Raw genomic sequence first — 22,075 nt, 5'->3', positions numbered from 1 at the left:
CTGGAGGAGGAGGAGGGACACGGCGCGCCGCTGGTGACACACTGACGAGTAGCCCCGGGTGGGCGGAACTAGGCATGGGCATGGCGACGCTCAGCGGTGATGGCGGCAGCACTGTCTGCAAAGAAGACAAGTCAGATTCAGGACCGCTCCCGACTCGGAGAAAAACAGCTGATCCAACCATCCGCCGCAGCTGGGGAGGCTTAGCCTCCCCAAGCCTCTTATACCGGGCGCCTATGCCGGACCGTGATCTGCCTAAATTCTATGTCGCATAGTTGAAAAGGGGTATGACCATGGGCGGGGGATGGGTGTTTCTAAAATCTATGCAGGTTGTTATAGAATACACCTGCTCTGTAGCCAATTTAAGCCAAGTAAAACATTGTGTAAATGGCTGCACCCGAATTTGGTTACGTGGAGAGGCGCTTGGTGTATTTTATATACCATGTGGAAATGTAAGCCTATTCTATAACATATGGGCATACTTTAGAGACTACGCCTAAGCGTATTTTTTTTCCATGCGGATATTTCAGGTGCCATATATAGAATCTAGCCCTAAATAACTAAATCCAGGCTATAATTTGGATTCTGAACCCAAATGTTTACTCACAGGTGGGCTGGGGGGGGGGGGGGGGGTGAGGGAGGAAATTTCTGTTCAGAGAGGAGGGAGGGAGACAAACAGGAAAAAGCACAAATTTTCAGCTTCCACCGAACACACAGTCAGTTTCGGCTGAAACCGAAACCATGGCCATAACCTTTCAACCAAAACCAAAACTGGGAGGAAAAAGGATTTGAGATCAGTTTCGCCACCAAAACCAAAACTCAGCCAGCCTCTAAAACAACCATGTAGATAAAGGTGAGCTAGTTGATATAGTATATTTTGATTTTTAGGAGGCATTTGAAAAAGTCCCTCAAGAAGGCTCCTCAGGAAACTAACAAATCACGGTAAAAGAGGAAGCGCCCTATTGTGGGTTAGGAACAGGCTAAAGAACAGGAAATAGGAAGCAGAATTAAAACAACATGAAAGAATCAATAGACCTGTACTGTTTAACATTTTAAGAAATGATCTGGAGAAAGGAGCAACAAGTGAACTGATGGAATTTGTGAATGACACAAAATTATTCATTGTTATAATGCAGAGGATAGTGAGGATTGCAGAAGGATCACATGAGATAAGGATACTGGAATCTAATAAATCATAGATGAAATTAAATGTGGACAAGTACAAAGTGATGCAAATAGGGGAACACAGCCATCAGAGGTACAAAATGCTGGGTTCTGACTCCACCAAAGACATTTCTCTCTGGACGATAAGCTGAAATTGCCAGTCCATTGTGCCACACTGGCCAACAAACAGCGAGAATGTTAGGGATTATTGAAAAAGGACTGGAGACCAAACTTGAGAATACCATATGCCTCTGTACAGGTCCATGCTGTGAATGCACCTTGAACATGGTGTGCAGATCTTGCACTTCCATCTCAAAAAGGATATAGCAGAACTAGACAAGGGTACCAGAAAGGTGTCCAAAATGATAGAGGGGGAAGAACACCTCCCTTATGAAGAGAAGCTAAACAGGCTAGGGCTCCTCAGCTTGGAAGAGAGATGTTTAAGGAAACAATTTAACCTTCCAAATAATACTAAGCAAGAGGGCACTACATGAAACTAATGACTAGAAGACTGAAAACAAATGGTAGAAAGTGGTTTTTTTCATGCAGTGCATAATATAAGCTATGGAATTTGTTGCCATAGGACATGGCCAAGGCAGCTAACATAGTGGGCTACAGAAGAGGCTCAGTCAGGTTCCTGGATAAAAAGTCCATGCACTTGGGAGAGGCATCATTTATCCCTTGAAATAAGTCAATTTTGATCCACTATTTGGGATATGCTGGTTATGATCCAAGTGGCCAGCATTAGAGATAGGATGTTGGGATCAAGGGACCTTGATTTGACTCCACATGACTTTGCTGCTGTTCTTAGAACCAGGAAGGCAAGGGCCCATCTTTAGGTTCTGTTCTGCTGCTGAAGTTTATTTGATGAATGTTGGCATCTGTACTTGTACTGAATTGATTGCTCACTAAAGACCCCTTTGTGCTTGGACAGACATTCCGATTGGGTAAAAAAAGTGAGATTTTATCTGCTACCTGCTGAAGGAGAAGGTGTAAAAAAAGATCCAAGAAGTAGAGCCTTGAAAGTTACTTCTCCCCCACTCAACAAAGTACTGGATTTAAGGGAGAATGAGCTTATCAGCTGTACCTCCCCTGAAAGTCCTGGATGCCACTCAGGAGTTACTCCAAGGCTACAAATATAATTTTCTGATGTAGAATTTTAAGTATTGAATCTGCAATCATCAACAAAAACTAATTCACCACTCTTTCCATCTATGCTGTGGAGAACTGGAAGGTTTCACTTTCTATGTACACTAGTTTCTATCTAATGGAACTGCAACTTCTTTATCAATACGAGACTGCTAAACAGAATTCTTCATGGCACAATCTAGGACTTAGCAAATAAGTGGAAACGTAAAGAAGCAGAAATACTAACTTTAGAAGTTTAATGACAAGTTTCTAATTGTTTCAAGACCATCATATTTAACTGTCTATATGTGGTTGGTATGATGGCAAATTGCCAACCAGTTCTTAATCATGAATGACTATAACCTGAACAGAGTGGCGGATGCGGCTCTGGCTACCTTGTTGGGCAGATTGGATGGACCATACATGTCTTTATCTGCCGTCATTTACTATGTTACTGTATTATCTGATTTCCACATTGGCATCTTATTGTGTGTGTGTGTGTGTGTGTGTATACATATATATATATATATATATATATATATATATATATATATATATATATATATATATACTCTTTTTTTTTTTACCATTAAGGATCCAGAATAATTATACACGATGCTGTGGCAATGCAACACCAGAAGTTGTAATACTATAAAAGAAAGCTGGAAGATGGCTTCGCTCGTAACCCCAATTTTGACACGTACAGATATCCCTAAAGTTTTACTAATGCATGTGCAAAGGAAATGTTGAGGTCTCGCTGCTGTTCTTTCTCCTTGCTATACTCAAAAGGCTTTTTTGTACTTCAAATGATTCCCGGGGCAGCTTAAAAATTAAGCATTTCCCTTTTCTTTTTCATTTTTTTAAATTACAAGTTAAGACAATTGATCCATTTTTATAGCACGCTGTTCTCAATTTATGTGTCCACTGTCTTCAGCAGTTTTTTTAAGGTCTTTGCTAATCCGGGGAGAATAGGCTGCATCTAAAGGGACATGACAGGTGGAGGAAAGTGCCAATATTGGCAAGTTGGGACAAAGGAACTGTGTGTAGATTCATCTAAGGAAGACTAACAGGATGCCATCACTTCCAGTGTGAAATAGATGAAAGCAGCACATCTCATTTCTACACAGATTAAGGGGAAACAGGAATTTTGGAGAAGATGCAGTGAAAGAGGTACATACTGACTTCCTGTACACTTTTCCAAAATCAGCTTTTGGAAGGGGTTCAGTGAAATGGAGGAGAAAATATAGATTGATATTCAGGTTACCAGACTACCCCCACATTTGTTCTGGCTCTTGGCCTCCTTATAACATCTGAGATATCACTATGTAGTGACAGTTCTCATCCAAATTAAAGGCTGGTAGATATTTCATTTCAACCAGATGACATGAAATCTGGATGAATGTATTAATATGTGTGGAATGCACAAGAAATGGATACGGTGCCTTGCAAAATTTTTACACCCTTGTACATTATTCACATTCTGGTCTGTAAAACATAAAATACAAAATCCATTAAAGTACAACTTTGTTTCACCAATCTACACAATATACTCTACACTTTCAATGTGAAAGAATAATTATAGAAAAACTGAAAAATTAAGAAGAAGCTGCTGAAAATTGTCTAAGTATTCACCTCAATTGTAAAATTTATCTTAAAACCCATGGAAAGCTAAATAGAGCCCATCTAAGCATGTCTAGACCTTTGCACCTATGTTTCCTTTATCAAATACCACAATAAATAGTGGATAATAGTTGATAGTGTCCCTTCACTCCCTATTTTAATTTCACATTGAATTTAACATTTTATTGCTAGTTTTCAAAATATTGAATGGTAATATTTCACCAACTCTTAGTGCCACTCTAAGATGTGATCAACCTACTCACTCTCTGAGATCATCTCAGAAACAGCTACTTGATGTGCCTTCATTTCATCAGGCTTACTTAGAAGAATGCAGATCATCTATTTTCCACATCAAAGGTCCGAAATCATGGAATGCTTTGCCCATTGAACTCCGTTCAATACAAAACATGGACCAGTTTAAAAAAGCATTGAAAACTCATTTATTTCTTTAGGCTTTTGGTTCCTCTGATGTATAAATTATTTTAATACCATGTAAATTTTAATCTGCTGTATGTTTGAACTGTAGATTTTTTTGTATAGTTTGTTGTGTAAAGAAATAATTTTTATTGTGTTTTTAAAAATATTTTTGTATATGATTTGTTCCCCGTTTAGACTTTTAAAGATATAGCTAGTTATAAAAAAGTTTTATTATTATTATTGTAAATTACTCAATTCAATAATACTCATCTTTTCCACAATTTATGCACACTTACTTTTTTCATGTTTTCTAACGGGGACCTGTTTCACCATACAGCTTCATCAGGGACAATCACTGCTAAATCATTTTACTTGTCTTACAACAATATTTCCAACGTGGAAATAGGGAGTGAAGGGAGAAGTGTTTCTGGCCAAAGATAGAATTGTGGTCTGTAGAGTGTTGTATGATCACAGACTTCTGAGGCGTTTCCCTCTTCTTTAGTCACTTTGTATCTGCTATTATTCACTGTTTATTGTGGTTGATGATCAATTTTTTGGTGTGGATAAAGTTTTTTATTTGAAGTGTCCTTTATAAAATACTAAATAAGTGGTCATTCAAAAAAAAATTTGATGCTACTTCTCAGTAAAAAAAAGAAGTCACCAATATCAAAAACTCTCCTCCAGTTGAAAATACCTCATCACCAGTTAAACAGTATATTTTTGTATATATGGATTTTCAGAAGGTGGATAGTTTTGCGTTAAGCTTTCACTCCAATATCAACACATATATTCATCATTAGTCCTTTTTTAAATACCAATTCCAGTTCACAAACAGTGCTGATCATGCAAATATAAAAATTCACTTTATGGATACTAGAAAAAAATAGGCTTTCATATCTTCATTCCTCAATAGGGAAGGTGCATATATGTAAAAATATCTTGTTTAACTGGTGATGAGTTATTTTCAACTAGACCAGGTTTTTTTTGATATTGGTCCTTTTTCTTACTTTGACATAGGCATTCTCTTATAAACTCCTGGTTCTCAGACTGCTATGGCTCCACTGAACCCACAGAGCTGATGGTTAAATGCTGATACAGAATGGAATAAGTCAAGTTTTGCTATCTTTTCCAGTAAACTGTCTTTAGCTCTTGCTTCCTTGAACCAACTCCCCCTTTCATACTTTTCACATGCAGCTCTGCTCTTCCATTACCTTAAAGAATACCAGATGAGCCCAGGACTGTCTGAGGTGGGGGTGGGAAACTATTGGTGAATCAGACTCCCCTCCCCCAGTATAGCAGCAGAGACATCAGCAGCAGTCAAGAAGTCCTGCTCTTCAGTTTTTGCGAGGAGAGGCACACCCCACTCTGGCTGACTTATCCTAAGTCAGGAACTGGACCAGAACTTCTAGAACATATCTCAATCTTCATCTTCCCAACTGCAAAGGCCTCAAATACAAAACCTACTATGCATCCAACTTCTCTGTCATAGGCAGCCAACTCTGGAACGCCATACCTCAACACATCTGAAAAACCACTGAACATCTACCCTTCCAAAAACTGCTGAAGACTTACCTCTTCAAACAAGCCTACCCAAATGACCCAGCCCAATTCTCAAACATAATTCCACACATAATTCCACACCACTAGTATTACCCACACTCCAACCCCTTCCCCACATCTCTTACTATTGTCTTACTCTATGTAATTATGTCATCTCTACGACACTTTGTTCCATACTTTGTTCTATACTTTGTATCATCCATGCGATACTTTGTACCACACTTTGTAAGCCGCACTGAACCTGCTATCGAGCGGGAAAGAGCGAGGTATAAATGCCACAAATAAATAAGTCCCACCCCTTTTAGAGTCGGCCCCGGATCAGCCAGGTGCAGATATATTGTCCTGGAGAAATTCGTCTCCATGGCAGCCTCACTTCAGTCATTCTAAAGTGAAAGTTCGCAGCCATTCATTCATTCATTCATTCATTCACTCAAGGGCTTGTTAACACTCCTTTTCTGAGGGGTTTAGGCAACATTACACTAAACAAGTTCAATCCCCCAGAGCCAGAAACCAAAGTATAGTTTTCAGGATGCCCACAATGAATATTCATCAGATTTTCCTGCATACATTTGGCTTAAGATCCCAGTTAATCTGCACCTTTTTGCTTATTTTGAAAGCAATGATATGTTTAGTCCTGAAGGCCCAGTGCTGGTGGGTTTTTTTGTTGTTGTTGCCAGCAGTGGTATACTCTGTCTGTGGAATCACTAGAAAAAGCACTGGGAAAAGTAACACTTTCTGCACAGCTCAGTTACTGGCCAAAAAAGAACTGCAATATAATCAATGATGAAAAGTCATATAAGGGAATTAAAGACAGATGATTTGCCACACATAAAAGAGGCGGTCTCTTAAATAAACTCCGACTTCTACAGAGAGAAAGGATAAGAGGAACTAGTTTCTAAAACAGACATGTATGCTTGAAATGTACATTATGTAAAGTTCTATTTGCTTTGGCTCAGCATGTGTTGGGTTGGAAAGTGTCGCTGCACTCTACAGATGTAAGCTCTAGTGCAGATGTTGATACCACTTGGAATACCCTCACCAGCTCAGATATTTGGCACAGGTACTAATAACCAGCAATTCTACCTACACCACTCTTGCCTGTCTAGCTTGTTACAGGTCCACAGTTTATGGTTTTAGCCAACTGAGACCACTGTTCCCTCTAAGCTGAGTGGGAGTCCCCCATCTACAGTCCTCCCAGTGGGTGGTGCTGTTTCACTATCCTATGCTCAATTAATGAGAGACCGACAAGCTCTGCAGGACTCTCCAGGGAACCTGCCTGTCCCAAGTGATTGAAAACACAATATTTTAGTACCACCCTCTACTGGCAGCAAATGCAGTTGGAGGACTCTTGCTCAGCTTAGAGAGAACAGTGGCTGAGTCAAATACAGAGAAGAGTCCAGCTTGCACTATACCTGAAGCCAAATACAAGACAAGGCGGCTACAGTAATTGAGACAGGAAATCATGACATATTTTAGTAAATTGAATATCCACAATGGACTTTTATATTTTCAAGTAAATAATGCATCCCTGCAGTCTTTCAGAAGTCAAGTACAAAGAAACAAACAATAGCCAGTAGGAATCAACTTGAAAACCAGGAGTCTGCAATTACCAGCACGAGTTTTTCCAAGTCGTCTACAAACAGTGGGATGATACTTGACATTCAAAATTGGTGCTGCTTTTAGACGAAAACATCCCCAGATAGGGTGAAAGTGATAACATTTCTCAGTATACATACATAATAAGGGGACAGTGGAACAGAGATGAGAAGGGAGGCAGAGGTTGTACCCCCAGAACGCTGGTCATCAAACCACCATAGAAGCTATTCTACCAAAACAGATGCAGTCCATACTTCATTGCATAGTTCAGTGGCTGAATGCTCACCCTGCACTTGGTACTTGTATCTTAGAGCTGCTGTAAGATCTCGACTCTCTCACTTTATATATATCCTTCATCGTCATGAAATACAGTACACCATTCAGAAGCCACAAATGAATAAAACCTTACAATTACATTACAAGAATAATTTTTTACAGCCTCACATTGGGTCTCGCATCTGACACAGTTGTACACTCTAGTGTATCTGCTGTTACTCTGGAAGTAAATACAGTTCCACTGACCTGAAACTGGTATTTTATTTTCATGATCTTGCTACTGACATACAGCCAATCCCAATACATTCAGTAGTTTGCAAAGTCCCATTTAAACTCCACTATAAAAGTATTACAAACGAACTATCCGACAGTTAGCTGTTACTGAAAAATGTTTAGCCACTATTAAAGGAATGATATAGTGTATGCAATGGTTTATCCCACATTAGAAAATGAAACATTTCTGCCAGCAAATTGAGAGAGAAGCTCCAGTGGGCATTATATAACTATACAGGCATGATGCAACTCACAGCTGATGCAGCGTTAAAGGACTAGAACACAATTAAGGTTTTTTTTAAACAACAGTGATCCCTTTTCCTTGCATGCCTTCAATTTTGGCTTACAGTATCTGCCACAATTACTTTGTTGAGAATCTATAACTGCAGATGAGGATGCTCTCTTCAGCAAGAGTCACTGATATCATGAATAGAAAAGTTTCTTAGCCAATTCAAAGTAAACCTAGAATTAAATGGAGCGGAGGAGTAGCCTAATGGTTAGTGCAGTGGCCTGGGAACTGGGTTTGATTCTCACTGCAGCTCCTTGTGACTCTGGGTAAGTCACTTAACCCTCCATTACCCCCAGGTACAAAATAAGTACATGGATATAATATACAAACTGCTTTGATTGTAACCACTGAATCATATATCAAATCTCAACCCCTTTCTCTTTCCTTAAATCTTAAATTTTAGGATTTAGTTTCCAGTACTTGTAAAAGGCAATGGATTTAGTTTTATATACAGTTCATTAGACCAGTTCTAGGGCATACCAAATCAGCCAGGTTTTAAGAATACCCACAACGAATATGCATGAGATTAGATCTGCATACAACGAAGGTAGTGCATGCAAATTTATCTCATACAAATTCACTGTAGATATCTTGAAAATCAGGCTGGCTTGCTATGTCTTGAGGACTGGGTTGAGAACCCCCGCACATGAAACATAAAATACAATTGTTCTGCTTCATTCCCAAATAGTACATTTGCCAGAAAGTTCAAGAACTTTGTGTGTGGCGTTTATGGTATTCAATGGAACAATGTCTTTCAGAGAAAAGTTGGAGCAGTACTGTCCACCAAGGATGTTGAGATCTAGTCTGTAAAAGATGTTTTCCTTTCTGAGTCAAAAGGATATCAAGCTGCTAAAGACTGGATCCGAGTTTTTTTCAGGGATGGTACCCTGTATGTGGTGTGCCCTGCTGCTAGATCTGAAGATTATTTTTGATAATCTTCAGTTTCAGTGGGCAATAAAGACAAGGTTGCTTGGAAAATTGGATAATATTGTGATAAAGTCACATCCAGGATAGTGGGGTTAAGGCAGTGTCAGTTTGAAATACAAGTACCAGAATGCATTGCAGGAAAGGAGCCAGGGGGTGAGATGAGGAACCCGGACTGGACTCCTAGCTGCAATGGGGGAAGACATAGGTGTAAGCTGGCAGGACGTGTAGATGGGCTGCCACTGTGGGGAAAGAGAGTTAGGAAACCCTGTGTGCAGGAGCTCATCATTAGTCTAATGCTCAACTCAGCTAGTGTGGGTGTGGGGGAAGCTAATGGAAGGAGAATGATTGGTTGTGAGAGCAGAAGCCAGGGATTGATTAGGCAGGTGGGAAGGAGTCCCAAGGAAGAGAGAAGCAGTTGCAGGCTGAAAACCCTTGGGTAAGAGAGGTCCATAAAGTACTGAAGCAGGCTGAAATCCCTTGGGTGTGAGGAAGTCCCAAAAGTATTTGCAGGCTGAAAATCCTTGGGTAAGGGAGGTCCCTAAAGTATTGAATTTACAAGTGAAGCTGATGCAGGGTGGAATCCCTTGGGTATGAGGAGTCCCTAAAAAAGTACTGAACTCTCCTGATGGTAAGAGAGTAGAAGGTAGAAACTGCTGCTTTGTGATTTAACTGTGATGATGAACTGAAAAAACTGCTTCTATTTGGAACTGAACTACTGTTTATTGTGCACTGAGTAAAGAGCCTAGACTGGAGCTGACTGTGAGCCTGTATTGAATCCTGGTATGTGCTGATAGCCTACTGCTTAAAGGGGACTATTTGCCACACACTTTTAGGTGGCTTATATGTGCTTAAGATTGAAGGTGAATGTTGCCTTTGGAACTGTGTATCAGGTCTACTAGAAATCTGCATGGAATAAAGTCCTTAAGATTGAAGTTGCTGGTGGACATTTATTTCTGGACTGTACCAGGAGCCTGTGGCTGGAGGAGATTGTTCTATCCTTGGCTGCACTTAGAGGTACCTGGTTACAATATGAAATATGTGGAATAAGGAGGGGTAGAGATCAGCTAGCTGGTTTTTAGTTGTGATTTATTTTGGTTTTTATAGCTTTTTCCTTTATTCTATTATCTAAAACTTAGTGATACTATGTGTATAGTTGGTACACTCTAACTGGTACATTGTCAAACAGGCGGAATATAATTAATATCCCACCTCAAATTCCTGAGGTAACACTCAAACTTCACAAATATAAAACAAGCAAGATAAAAATACAATTAATATTCCATGGAAGGCTGATGGAAGACTGGAAAGCAGGTCCTCAAGCCGGTGAGGGCTTCATGTACTGATTTTCACCTACAAGGTTTGATGGATAAAGTTTCTAGCTTTTCTAAGGGGACAGTGGCAAAGTTAGAGAAACATGGAAATGAATTGCACCAGGTGGAACAACTGACTCTGAAATTAGATTCACAGCTTTATTTATATTAATTGACTGGGTGCTCCACAAATCAAGGACTCTGATTTTACATCAGCACATGGAACTGATGGAAACTGAGACGTGGTCTCGAAACCTTTGATGCCTAAATTTTCCCAAGACATGACTACTGTCTCCTTTGGAGTTGCTTAAGAAATATTTCCTCAAAATTTTGAATGTCTCTGATTTTGATTTGATCACTGTATCCAAAATGTATTAAGTTTCTGTTAAGCAGATTCAGAAGAATGCAAAGGATGAGGGACAGGATGTGCTTGTCACTCTGGACATCTTAGATGGCTCTGCTTTCATGGAGTACTCTTTTGATAACTATTCAATTAGAGCTACTCAAGTTTCCTTTCTTGGAGAGGATGACAATATTAGAATATTAAAGATGCTCTTTCAAAAGAAGGCCATTTTTCTTTTTGTGGTCAACGAATGTACATGTTTTGAGATGTTCATCGTATTAAAAGGATAAAGGGTCATGGATTTGATATACCACCTTCCTGAGGTACAACCAAAGCAGATTAAATTTATTATACGCAGGTACTTCTTTGTCCCTTGTGGGCTTATGATCTAAGTTTTTGAACCTGGGGCAATGGAAGGTTAAGTGAGTTGCCCAGGATCACAAGGAATCATGGTGGGAATTGACCCAGTTTGAGCTACAGGAGCTACCTTTGTTCTTAAATTCCTTTATAAGTGTTCGATTTCCTTTCAGGGTAATAGCCTAACAACTGGAAAATTTCTTAAAGGAAAAGATTTTATGAGACAAAGAATTACTTTTTGTTCTTTTTTAATTTCTCTTTATTTTGATATTTAAATAGAGATGAGTGATTATTATATTGTAAGGAATGAGTTTGAGAATAGAGAGTCCTAAACATTTGGAAGTGCACTGATCCTCTGTTAGACTAATATTATTTTCTTAGATTACATTGGTATCAGTATATTATCTTGGTTACTTCTCCTTTCTTTCTCTAATATGGGCTGGATTAGACCTTTATATTTTTTTGACTGGTTCTGCTTTCACGTTTAAATTTCTGGTTTTCTTGGATTATTTCATGTGTAAACACTGAACATTATATAAATAAAAATACAATAGAGATAACTGGAAAAAAAACCTACATAAAAACGAAATAGAGAGATGGAAAAACAATAAGATAAGTAAACAAAATACCACTGCCATCAGAAATAAAACTTCCAATAAATATACCACCACCAATTCTTTTAACTCCAAAAGCTCTGATGAATAACTCAGGGCCTTGTTTACTAAGCCGTGCTATAGGCATGCTAAATTTAGGAAGAGCTTGCTAATGCTGGACACACCCATAGGAATATATGGGTGTCTCTAGCGTTAGCGCACACTAATTATTAGCGTGCACTAAAACGTTAGCGCGCCTACAACGCAGATTAGTAAACAGGGCCCTCAGCCTTCAAAAGTTTCCAAAATCTTAACATAGGCACTTCCACTTTTATCTCACAGAACTTTATTCCAGAGATTAGGTCCTAACACTCTAAAAACTTGTTTCCTGGTAGATACCAAATATATCTTATGAGGATCAGGAATACTCAGAACTTGTTGTAAAGATTGCAAGCATGACAGTACGCACTGGTACAACAGAGAATAAATAGGATGGATCAGTATTCCTCAGGATCTTATACATAACCAACAAATCTTCAACCATTCTAAAAGTTACAAGTAGTCAGTACAGTTCATAAACTACTGGAGTTATACCATCCCATATATTTCATCCCCATAATTGGCTTTACTGCAATAATCTGTGTCAATGTCTTAGGTAAACCCTGTGAAGCAGCATTACAATAATTATGATGTGGTTACTACTGAATGAACCAGAGTTACTAAAGCGGAAGTATCAAAAATTTGCTTGGGTTTTCTTTTCTACATTTTTTTTGGCACGAATGCTTGAAATCTGAGGGTTCAGACAGCAAAGCGCGATGTAACTTCCAGTGGATATAGGAATATGAAAAAGCAGCTGGTGTTCCAGCACCAACTGTACTGTAAAACAATCACACATTGTCTTTAAAGTTTTTCTCTTCTGTTATTCTTATTTAAGAGCAGCAGCAGAAAAGGGGGATTTTTCTTACCATTTTGGCTTCTGAATGCATGGGAGGGACTTGAGGTGAAGCACATGGATTATTAAGGTTTGGGCCTTGCATTCCCATGATATTGGAGTTCATTGCCATCTGTCTCTCCATCTATAGAAAAAAACAAGAGTTGTGTCATTAAAACAATAGTCTTATGGCAGGTGCTTCAACTGCTGCATTCTGGTAGTCACGTGATATAGCAGAGTTCCCAGGATGGTAAGTGGCTGAGCTGCCATGAATCCAGCCCCAGTTTCTAACAGGACTTTCATTATTAGTATTATCACACTGGGCAATGGATTTCCTGTTGGGTCTCATGCAGAAGTCCTGCAAGCAGACTCTGGAAACCAAGGAACTTTAGAACATACTTAAACAAAACAAAGTAAAGAAGGTTCTTTGGGTTGGTTTCTGACACAGGAAATGATAGGGAATGAAGATGACAACCAGCAAAGCCAGATTCAAATCCCTCTGCTGCGCCTTGTGACCTTGGGCAAGCCACTTACCTCACCATTTGTTTTTCAGATTGCAGAGGTTACCTGAATGTAAATTACATGAGCTACTACTGAGAACGGTGTGAGCAATAAAGAACATAAAAGTAGCCATACTGGGTCAGACCAATGGTCCATCTAGCCCAGTATCCTGTTTTCCAAACAGTGGCCAAGCCAGGTCACAAGTACCTGGTAGAAACTCAATTAGCAGCAACATTCCATGCTACCAATCCCGGGGCAAACAGTTGCTTCCCCATGTCTGTCTCAATTTCCTCCAGGAATTCGTTCAAACCTTTTTTAAATCCAATGTTGTTCAAAAACTTTGTTTAGGTTAAAGTTGATTTGTATCTGAAAGTTCTTTTATCAGCTGTCAATTTTCAAACTGTGTTGCAAGTTTTGGTGGTCCAATTTTTGATTACTGTAATTCTGTGCTGTTAAGTTTGCCTAAATATTAAATCCAGGCCTTACAGTTTGTCTAGAACGCAGCAGCCAGATTACTTACCAGTCTTTCTCAATCGTGTCATATCTCCCCAGCACTCAAGGAACTTCATTAACTCCTGATATGTTCTTGTGTTCAGTTTGAAGTATTGGTTTTAATATACACGACACTGAATAACACGGAACCGTTAGCCTTTGCAACTGCACTGAGAATATATCGTCCGAGACGTAGTTTGAGATTGGTTGACAAATTGTTATTGGATGTTCCCAGTTTAAGACACATTTAGAATACTGTTCCTTATAAGATTAGACGTATAAGCTCTTTTTTACAATTCAGAAAGCAACTTAAGGGTTTCTTTTTTTATTTGCACGCGCCTATGGTCTCCAATTATATTTTACTGTTTTGTTATGTTTATTGAATATTTTCTGATTATGTTCTAAATGTTTTGGTTTTATGTGTGTTGGTTTTGTATACCACCTCAAATATACAGTGTGGTTTATAAATATTTTAAATAATAAATAAATCGAAATCAGCAGACTTAGGAAAAGGAAGACAGAGTGAAGAGATATCCTTGGAGACATATACAGAGTCTAATGACTTGGGAGTGGGGGAGAGATGAGACAGAGAGAAACCTGATAGGGGAGGAGATGGGCAGGAACAAGGTGGAGACAAGAACTTCCTGAGGGTAAGAAGGGGAAAATAGAGAGAAATCCTGGAAGAAGCTGGAGAGAAACAGGATGGAGTAAGTGAAGGCTCAGAGGGGAAGAGAGGGAGACCAGGGGCAGAAAAGAGAATGAGAGGGGGGATGATGAAGTGCTACATCATCAGCAAGTCCTTTCCAAAATTCTAGATCTGCTGGCATGTAACATGCATTGAATCCAGTCAGATTTGTTTTTGTCTATGGGTAGAATAAACAGCAGGGTAGTTGTGTGCCCAGGCCTTACTTATACATGTCATAGGACAAATTCCTTAAAATAAATAAAAAGGATAAGGCCTCCCTTGAAGCTGAAAGTTTCTCACTGTAAGCATTTTCAGATTAGGATCAACATCATAACACCAGCGCATATTGGGGGGGGGGGGGGGTCATTTTATAATTGTGGGAACGGGATGCAGTGCATATACTTTCCACTCCATGTGCTCTGCACGTTACATTTTCCAACTAAAACAATACGCGCAGACTGACAATGCATTAGTATGCACATAGTTTTACTTATGTTTAAGGCAGGCAATTTTAGAAATACCCAATTAGTGGAATGTGACAGGATTAGCTGCTCAGAAGATTAAGAAGATACAGCCAAAATATCATTATGGGCATCAATTTTTCACAAGCTAAGCCTGTGGAACACAAATATGCAAGGTGGGTAATAAGTGACATGCCACAAAGTCTCACCAAAATGCACTGAAACTGGAGGAATTATTTCCAAGGAAAGGAAGGAAAAACTGTCACTTTTTACCCACAGGGAAGAGCTTTCCTTTCAGATGTAAAAGTTGGCCTCAGTCAATCCTTTTAGCAAGGGACAAAAGACAATCCAAGGGGCATCACATTTTCATCTTAAGGGAGGCTTTACTGTGGAAGTTTAATACCATGGGCATAAAACTACATTTTTGGGAATAATTGTTTCCTTTCCTCGGGAAATCTGTCTATTTTGGGGAGAAATCTGCCTTACTACAAAAGCTGACTTGTGCTGAAAACATTATGATCTTTGGAGCATTCATCCTCCGGCCTCATGGTAAGTGCCACTTCCTGCTTGTATATATCTGACCTTTGACCCTGAGACAAAAATTAAAACAGGGCCATGAATAGAGGCGCCCTCTCATACATTTCTTTGGGTAAAATAAAACAAGAACCCCCTTCTGTGAACAAGTGAATACTAAAGAATTATTGCACTACACCAGAAAGAAACATTTAGAATATATGAGAAAATTATTGTCAAAATTTAATCAAGCCATCCCATCTCACACATAACTGAGGTCATATTAGCCAGTACCAAAAGGAGCCCATGCCATTCTCATTAAGTATCTTGCTTGAGCAGAGAATAACCAGACCCAGTGTAACAGCTTGCTGAATATATGCATGACTGCTGAGCTATATACAGAGTGAAGACATATAGCCTTTTCACAGTGTTAAATGAAGATGCTTGGCTATATGCAGAGCAGCTGTATATCGCTGGCTATCCATATAGTCAGGCAGAACTTCCATGCTCCGCTCCTCTCCGGTACTAAGTAGATAGTGCCAGGGCAGTCTAAGGGGCCCTTTTACTAAGAGGTGTAGGCGCCTACGTGCGCCCAACATGCATCAATTTGGAGTTACCGCCCAGCTATCGTAAGGCTCGGGTGGTAATTTAATTTTTTACGTGCGCTGAAATATAATTTTTAATTTTCCTGCACTCAGCAGAAACCGGGCGGTAATCGGCATTCTGCGTGCATAGGTGATTACCGCACTGTTATCGCGTGAGACTTTACTGCTAAGTCAATGGTTGGCGGTAAGGTCTCAAACCTAAACTTTTACTTTTCCGCAAATCCATTTTCAGCTAAGATTTTTAAAAGGCCTTTTTTACTGGCGCATGAAAAATGGATCTGAGTGCTACCAAAACATGCATCTACACTAGCGCAGTCCATTTTTCAGCGCACCTTAGTAAAAGGACCCTTAAGAATTTCATAGATAGGGCAGTAATGTTTTATTTATTTATTATTAGGATTTATTTACCGCCTTGTTGAAAGAAGTTTTGCAGCCACTGCTAAGTAAGTGCTTTTGAATATCTGAATACGACCTACTAAATATAATCCAAGATTAATAATATTTATTATGTGGTTATAAAAACAACAACAACTGGGGAAAGCATATGGAGCACATCGTGAAATAATTTTTATACCCACTATAAAAGTATATGACTGCATGTCTGCCTGCATCTGGGCTCGTGTAGAAGTTGGGGGCAGTTGAGGTAGATTTGGGGATCGGTCAGGTGTTGGGGCAGTTTGGGTGACTCTTGCAGTTGCATGGGAGTGGTTTAGGGGTTTGGGGCAGGTGCACAGGTGTACATGAAGTTGCATGGATACATTTTTGGGGAGGTTAGGACAATTTTGGGGATCGAGGGCAATCAAGGGATTGGGAAAAGTTGAGAATGGAGGAAAGGTAATTTGAAAAAGGGCAATGTAACTTATGCTTATTGTTAAGTTTCTATACTACAGAAACAGGAACCACATTGAGCCATTTATTTTCTGTGATTTGTTATAAGAATTAAGGCAGAAAGAGAATGCACAAAAGTCAGCCCTGAACTTGAAGAGTACCAGCATTGTTCATTGTGCACATTAAGCTTCTATTTGGAATACAAGTTCCCATTCTTGTTTAGATAGTGATCTCTATTGTGTTATGATGATATTGTTTTCTCTGTTTTCTATTGTGTTATTGTCTTAGCTCTTTTTTGCTGCGATATGCCATTGAGGTTTATGAAAAGCAATTCAAATACTGAATAAAGTGAAAAGAAAATCACCTTGATGGGACGCTGGCAAGATGAAATCAATGAACTGAACCAAAAGGAGCTTTACTAAGGGCAACAGATACTCATATTAGGAGGAAGAGACCTCTATGGGTTACATAGGAAGTAACTGTGAGGGCAAAAGGATTACAATGTGAAAATGATAAAAGGATCTCAGAAAAGGAAGGATATGGTATAATTGGTGGAAAAGCTGAGAGAAGCAGGAAAGGCAAGTCACAGCAGAAAAGACAAAAGCAGAAGAAAGGAAAGATTGCTAAGGGGTAAAACAAAGGGGCACTTTTTTTCAGGTGTATCAAAGAAAAAGAGGAAGAACTAAAGTGAGGTTGTGAAATGTGAAAAATGATGACGGGTGTAGAAGGTGACAGGAAAAAGTAGAAATGCTGAGCAAATACTTTGTTTGAGTATTCACTGAAGGGGGCCCACCAGTACTCGGCACATTGATGGAAAAGAAAGTTTGTATGAAACTTGCAAACGCCAACGTAGAGGAGCTATCGAAAATATGAGATCCATCCTAGGATGTTAAGGGAGCTCAGAGGGGGTCCGGCAGTATAAAAAAAAAAGTGCCTTGGGACAGGAAAAAGGGATATGCCAAAGATCTTCACATCTCCTGCATGTTCCTTGAATGTCATTAAAAGTGGCAATGTGGAAGAGGTTGAAACCACAGGCTACAGGTCAGTTAGTTTGGTCTTGATGGACAAAGGAAAGGAGAGTGAGGTATACTGAATCCAGCCAGTTACAAGATCCAAAGCAGCAGTCAGGAGAAATGAAACACCTTTTTTGTTGGAGAGGGCCAAACAAATTGATCTCTGGCCGTGCTTCCAGGCTGTCTAGTTGCTGATGACATGGGCAAAATATTGGTGAGGCTGTCATAGAATGTGCTTAGGCAAAATTCATTTCAAAGCCAAATTTTTAGGCATGATAAAGAGAATCTAGTCCTAAGTGCTGTTCTATAAACGATGCCTAACTTTAAGCACCGTTTATAGAATCGCGCTAAGTGCTACTTTTTCAGCACCTATTTTTTAAGCGTCATTTATAGAATTTAGTCCCAAGTGCTTAATGCACTTTAGTAAAAGAGTCCTTAAGTGCCCCTTTAACTGTAAACAAGTTTTATTGAACAAATGAATAACGATACACTCATTCAAACAGAAACGTGTTGTTCAATATTTTACAAGATTAATTCCCAACCCAAACTTCCCACCTCCCACTTAGCCATCTATCCCCCCTTCAGTCCGTTCAGAACTCTGCTGCACGCCTTATCTTCCGCCTGGACCGATACACTCATATCACCCTTCTCCTCAAGTCACTTCATTGGCTTCCGATCAGGTACCGCATTCAATTCAAGCTTCTGCTTCTAACCTACAAATGCACTCGATCTGTAGCCCCTCCTTACCTCTCAACCCTCATCTCCCCTTACGTTCCTACCCGTAACCTCCGCTCTCAGGACAAATCCCTCCTTTCAGTACCCTTCTCCACCACCGCCAACTCCAGGCTCTGCCCTTTCTGCCTCGCCTCATCCCATGCGTGGAATGGACTCCCTGAGCCCATATGCCAGGCCCCCTCCCTGTCCATCTTCAAATGATTGCTCAAAGCCCACCTCTTCAATGTCGCCTTCGGCACCTAACCACTACACCTCTACTCAGGAAATCTAGACTGCCCCAACTTGACATTTCGTTCTTTTAGATTGTAAGCTCCTTTGAGCAGGGACCGTCCTTCTTTGTTAACTTGTACAGCGCTGCGTAACCCTAGTAGCGCTCTAGAAATGTTAAGCAGTAGTAGTAGTAATACAGAGCAACAAACATTCAAAAAATCCCGTGATCCTGACTTACTAAGTCACACCCCATTCCCACCTTACCGTAACCATTACCTATGAACTGCAACTAAGGTGACCCGTTGTCTGGACTCTTATGACCCCAGGTCGCTATAGAATAATGTCTATTTTCTAACCCCCCCCCCCCCCCGACCCCACCCTGGTAGAGAATCCCAAAGTTACCCTTACTAAACCTGTGAACTTAGGAAACACTCGGGAAACTATTTAATACCTTAAGTGCCCCTTTATAAAATTACCCTTCATAGGTCTAACTATCCTCACAATCAGCATTATGAGGAAACAGAAAGCCTTAAATCTGTGCACAAATGCAGCCTGATTTATAAGGAAAACTGGTCATTTTTGAAAGCAGTTTTTCTTTATTTGTTATATGAAAGGCAAAAAACAAAATGGAGAGACTTACTGGCATTAATACTGCTGAAGATCCAGGCATCGTAGGGTTAGGAAGGGTGCCTGGCATGGAGGCTGGCATGGGCTGTCTCTGTCTGTTGTGTAAATGTAGTAGTGATGACAGGGAGCCTGGAACAGGCCTAACAGAAAAGGAAACAGTATTATTAGACTCAACAGCACGGACAAACAAATTGTGCATTATTGAGCAGGCTATCATTTTTTGTTTTCATGAAATACATGTATAGCATTATTCACAAGCAACCAATAGCCTATATCAAGACAGAAAGAAGAGAAAAGTTACATCATATAAATAAACTAAAAGAAATCAAGAGCGCAATAACAAATGCATCCCTACCTATCTAGAGATTTACCTAAGGCGATAACAAAAAAATAAGCCACTCATGTTTGCCTAGCTTCCCTATCCAACAGCAAATCTTTCTACCTGATCTGGTTCAAAGAAGATGTAATCAAGACTAGCTAAAGTAATCAAACATTTAGAGGGAAATTTAAAGAGAAAAGTAGTCCCTAGGGCCAATGCTGGAAAATGCACAGCAGGAAAAAAAAAATCTGAGCTTTCCCCTAAGATTCCAGCATTTTGCTGAAACTGCCTGAAACCTCCAGGTGCCCATACGTCAGGCATGGGCTACAGCTGTGAATGATGGTGTGAGAATTCCAGCCGCCATGTCTGGGAAAGAAGTAAATGTTCTGCTGATGTAGGATGGTGCCAGGAGACCCTGTGGAGAAGTTCCTCAGGGAACTGGGACCAGTGGGAGCAGCTGGAACTAGGAACCAAAATTCTATTAGGGGCAGAGAGAGGAGTTGATGGAGGGAGGCCCTCAGTCGCTGCCATATTTTATGCCTCTGTCTTAAGATTTATTGCAATTAGGGGACGAGATGAGGCACAGAGCTCTAGCAATGCCATGTCACAGGTATAGGATCAAGGATAACATCTAAAGGGGAAGAAAGGGTAAAGAGCTCCCATCTCCTCCCAACTTGCCTGTTACTCTACACCAGTGGTTCCCCACACTGTGGGTCACAACCCCAAATGGGGTCCCAAGCACATCTATACAGTGGGGGAAATAAGTATTTGATCCCTTGCTGATTTTGTAAGTGTGCCCACTGACAAAGACATGAGCAGCCCATAATTGAAGGGTAGGTTATTGGTAACAGTGAGAGATAGCACATCACAAATTAAATCCGGAAAATCACATTGTGGAAAGTATATGAATTTATTTGCATTCTGCAGAGGGAAATAAGTATTTGATCCCCCACCAACCAGTAAGAGATCTGGCCCCTACAGACCAGGTAGATGCTCCAAATCAACTCGTTACCTGCATGACAGACAGCTGTCGGCAATGGTCACCTGTATGAAAGACACCTGTCCACAGACTCAGTGAATCAGTCAGACTCTAACCTCTACAAAATGGCCAAGAGCAAGGAGCTGTCTAAGGATGTCAGGGACAAGATCATACACCTGCACAAGGCTGGAATGGGCTACAAAACCATCAGTAAGACGCTGGGCGAGAAGGAGACAACTGTTGGTGCCATAGTAAGAAAATGGAAGAAGTACAAAATGACTGTCAATCGACAAAGATCTGGGGCTCCACGCAAAATCTCACCTCGTGGGGTATCCTTGATCATGAGGAAGGTTAGAAATCAGCCTACAACTACAAGGGGGGAACTTGTCAATGATCTCAAGGCAGCTGGGACCACTGTCACCACGAAAACCATTGGTAACACATTACGACATAACGGATTGCAATCCTGCAGTGCCCGCAAGGTCCCCCTGCTCCGGAAGGCACATGTGACGGCCCGTCTGAAGTTTGCCAGTGAACACCTGGATGATGCCGAGAGTGATTGGGAGAAGGTGCTGTGGTCAGATGAGACAAAAATTGAGCTCTTTGGCATGAACTCAACTCGCCGTGTTTGGAGGAAGAGAAATGCTGCCTATGACCCAAAGAACACCGTCCCCACTGTCAAGCATGGAGGTGGAAATGTTATGTTTTGGGGGTGTTTCTCTGCTAAGGGCACAGGACTACTTCACCGCATCAATGGGAGAATGGATGGGGCCATGTACCGTACAATTCTGAGTGACAACCTCCTTCCCTCCGCCAGGGCCTTAAAAATGGGTCGTGGCTGGGTCTTCCAGCACGACAATGACCCAAAACATACAGCCAAGGCAACAAAGGAGTGGCTCAGGAAGAAGCACATTAGGGTCATGGAGTGGCCTAGCCAGTCACCAGACCTTAATCCCATTGAAAACTTATGGAGGGAGCTGAAGCTGCGAGTTGCCAAGCGACAGCCCAGAACTCTTAATGATTTAGAGATGATCTGCAAAGAGGAGTGGACCAAAATTCCTCCTGACGTGTGCAAACCTCATCATCAACTACAGAAGACGTCTGACCGCTGTGCTTGCCAACAAGGGTTTTGCCACCAAGTATTAGGTCTTGTTTGCCAGAGGGATCAAATACTTATTTCCCTCTGCAGAATGCAAATAAATTCATATACTTTCCACAATGTGATTTTCCGGATTTAATTTGTGATGTGCTATCTCTCACTGTTACCAATAACCTACCCTTCAATTATGGGCTGCTCATGTCTTTGTCAGTGGGCACACTTACAAA

General features: G+C 40.4%; 1 protein-coding gene across 1 annotated transcript in view; it reads right to left on the bottom strand.

Moving 5' to 3' along the window:
- CREB5 (cAMP responsive element binding protein 5) overlaps positions 1-22,075 on the bottom strand; it is a 245,152-nt gene that overhangs the window by 154,744 nt on the left and 68,333 nt on the right. Inside the window, exons 2-3 of the mRNA XM_030189971.1 lie at positions 19,465-19,591; positions 12,816-12,926 (exon numbers count right to left, since the gene is read on the bottom strand). Of these exons, the coding sequence (XP_030045831.1) occupies positions 12,816-12,926; positions 19,465-19,591 (238 nt within the window). The remainder of the gene's footprint in view (positions 1-12,815; positions 12,927-19,464; positions 19,592-22,075) is intronic.

This window comes from Microcaecilia unicolor, chromosome 1 (assembly GCF_901765095.1).
Source record: "Microcaecilia unicolor chromosome 1, aMicUni1.1, whole genome shotgun sequence".
Lineage (NCBI taxonomy): Eukaryota > Metazoa > Chordata > Amphibia > Gymnophiona > Siphonopidae > Microcaecilia > Microcaecilia unicolor.
This window is presented reverse-complemented; position numbering and strand designations above follow the sequence as displayed.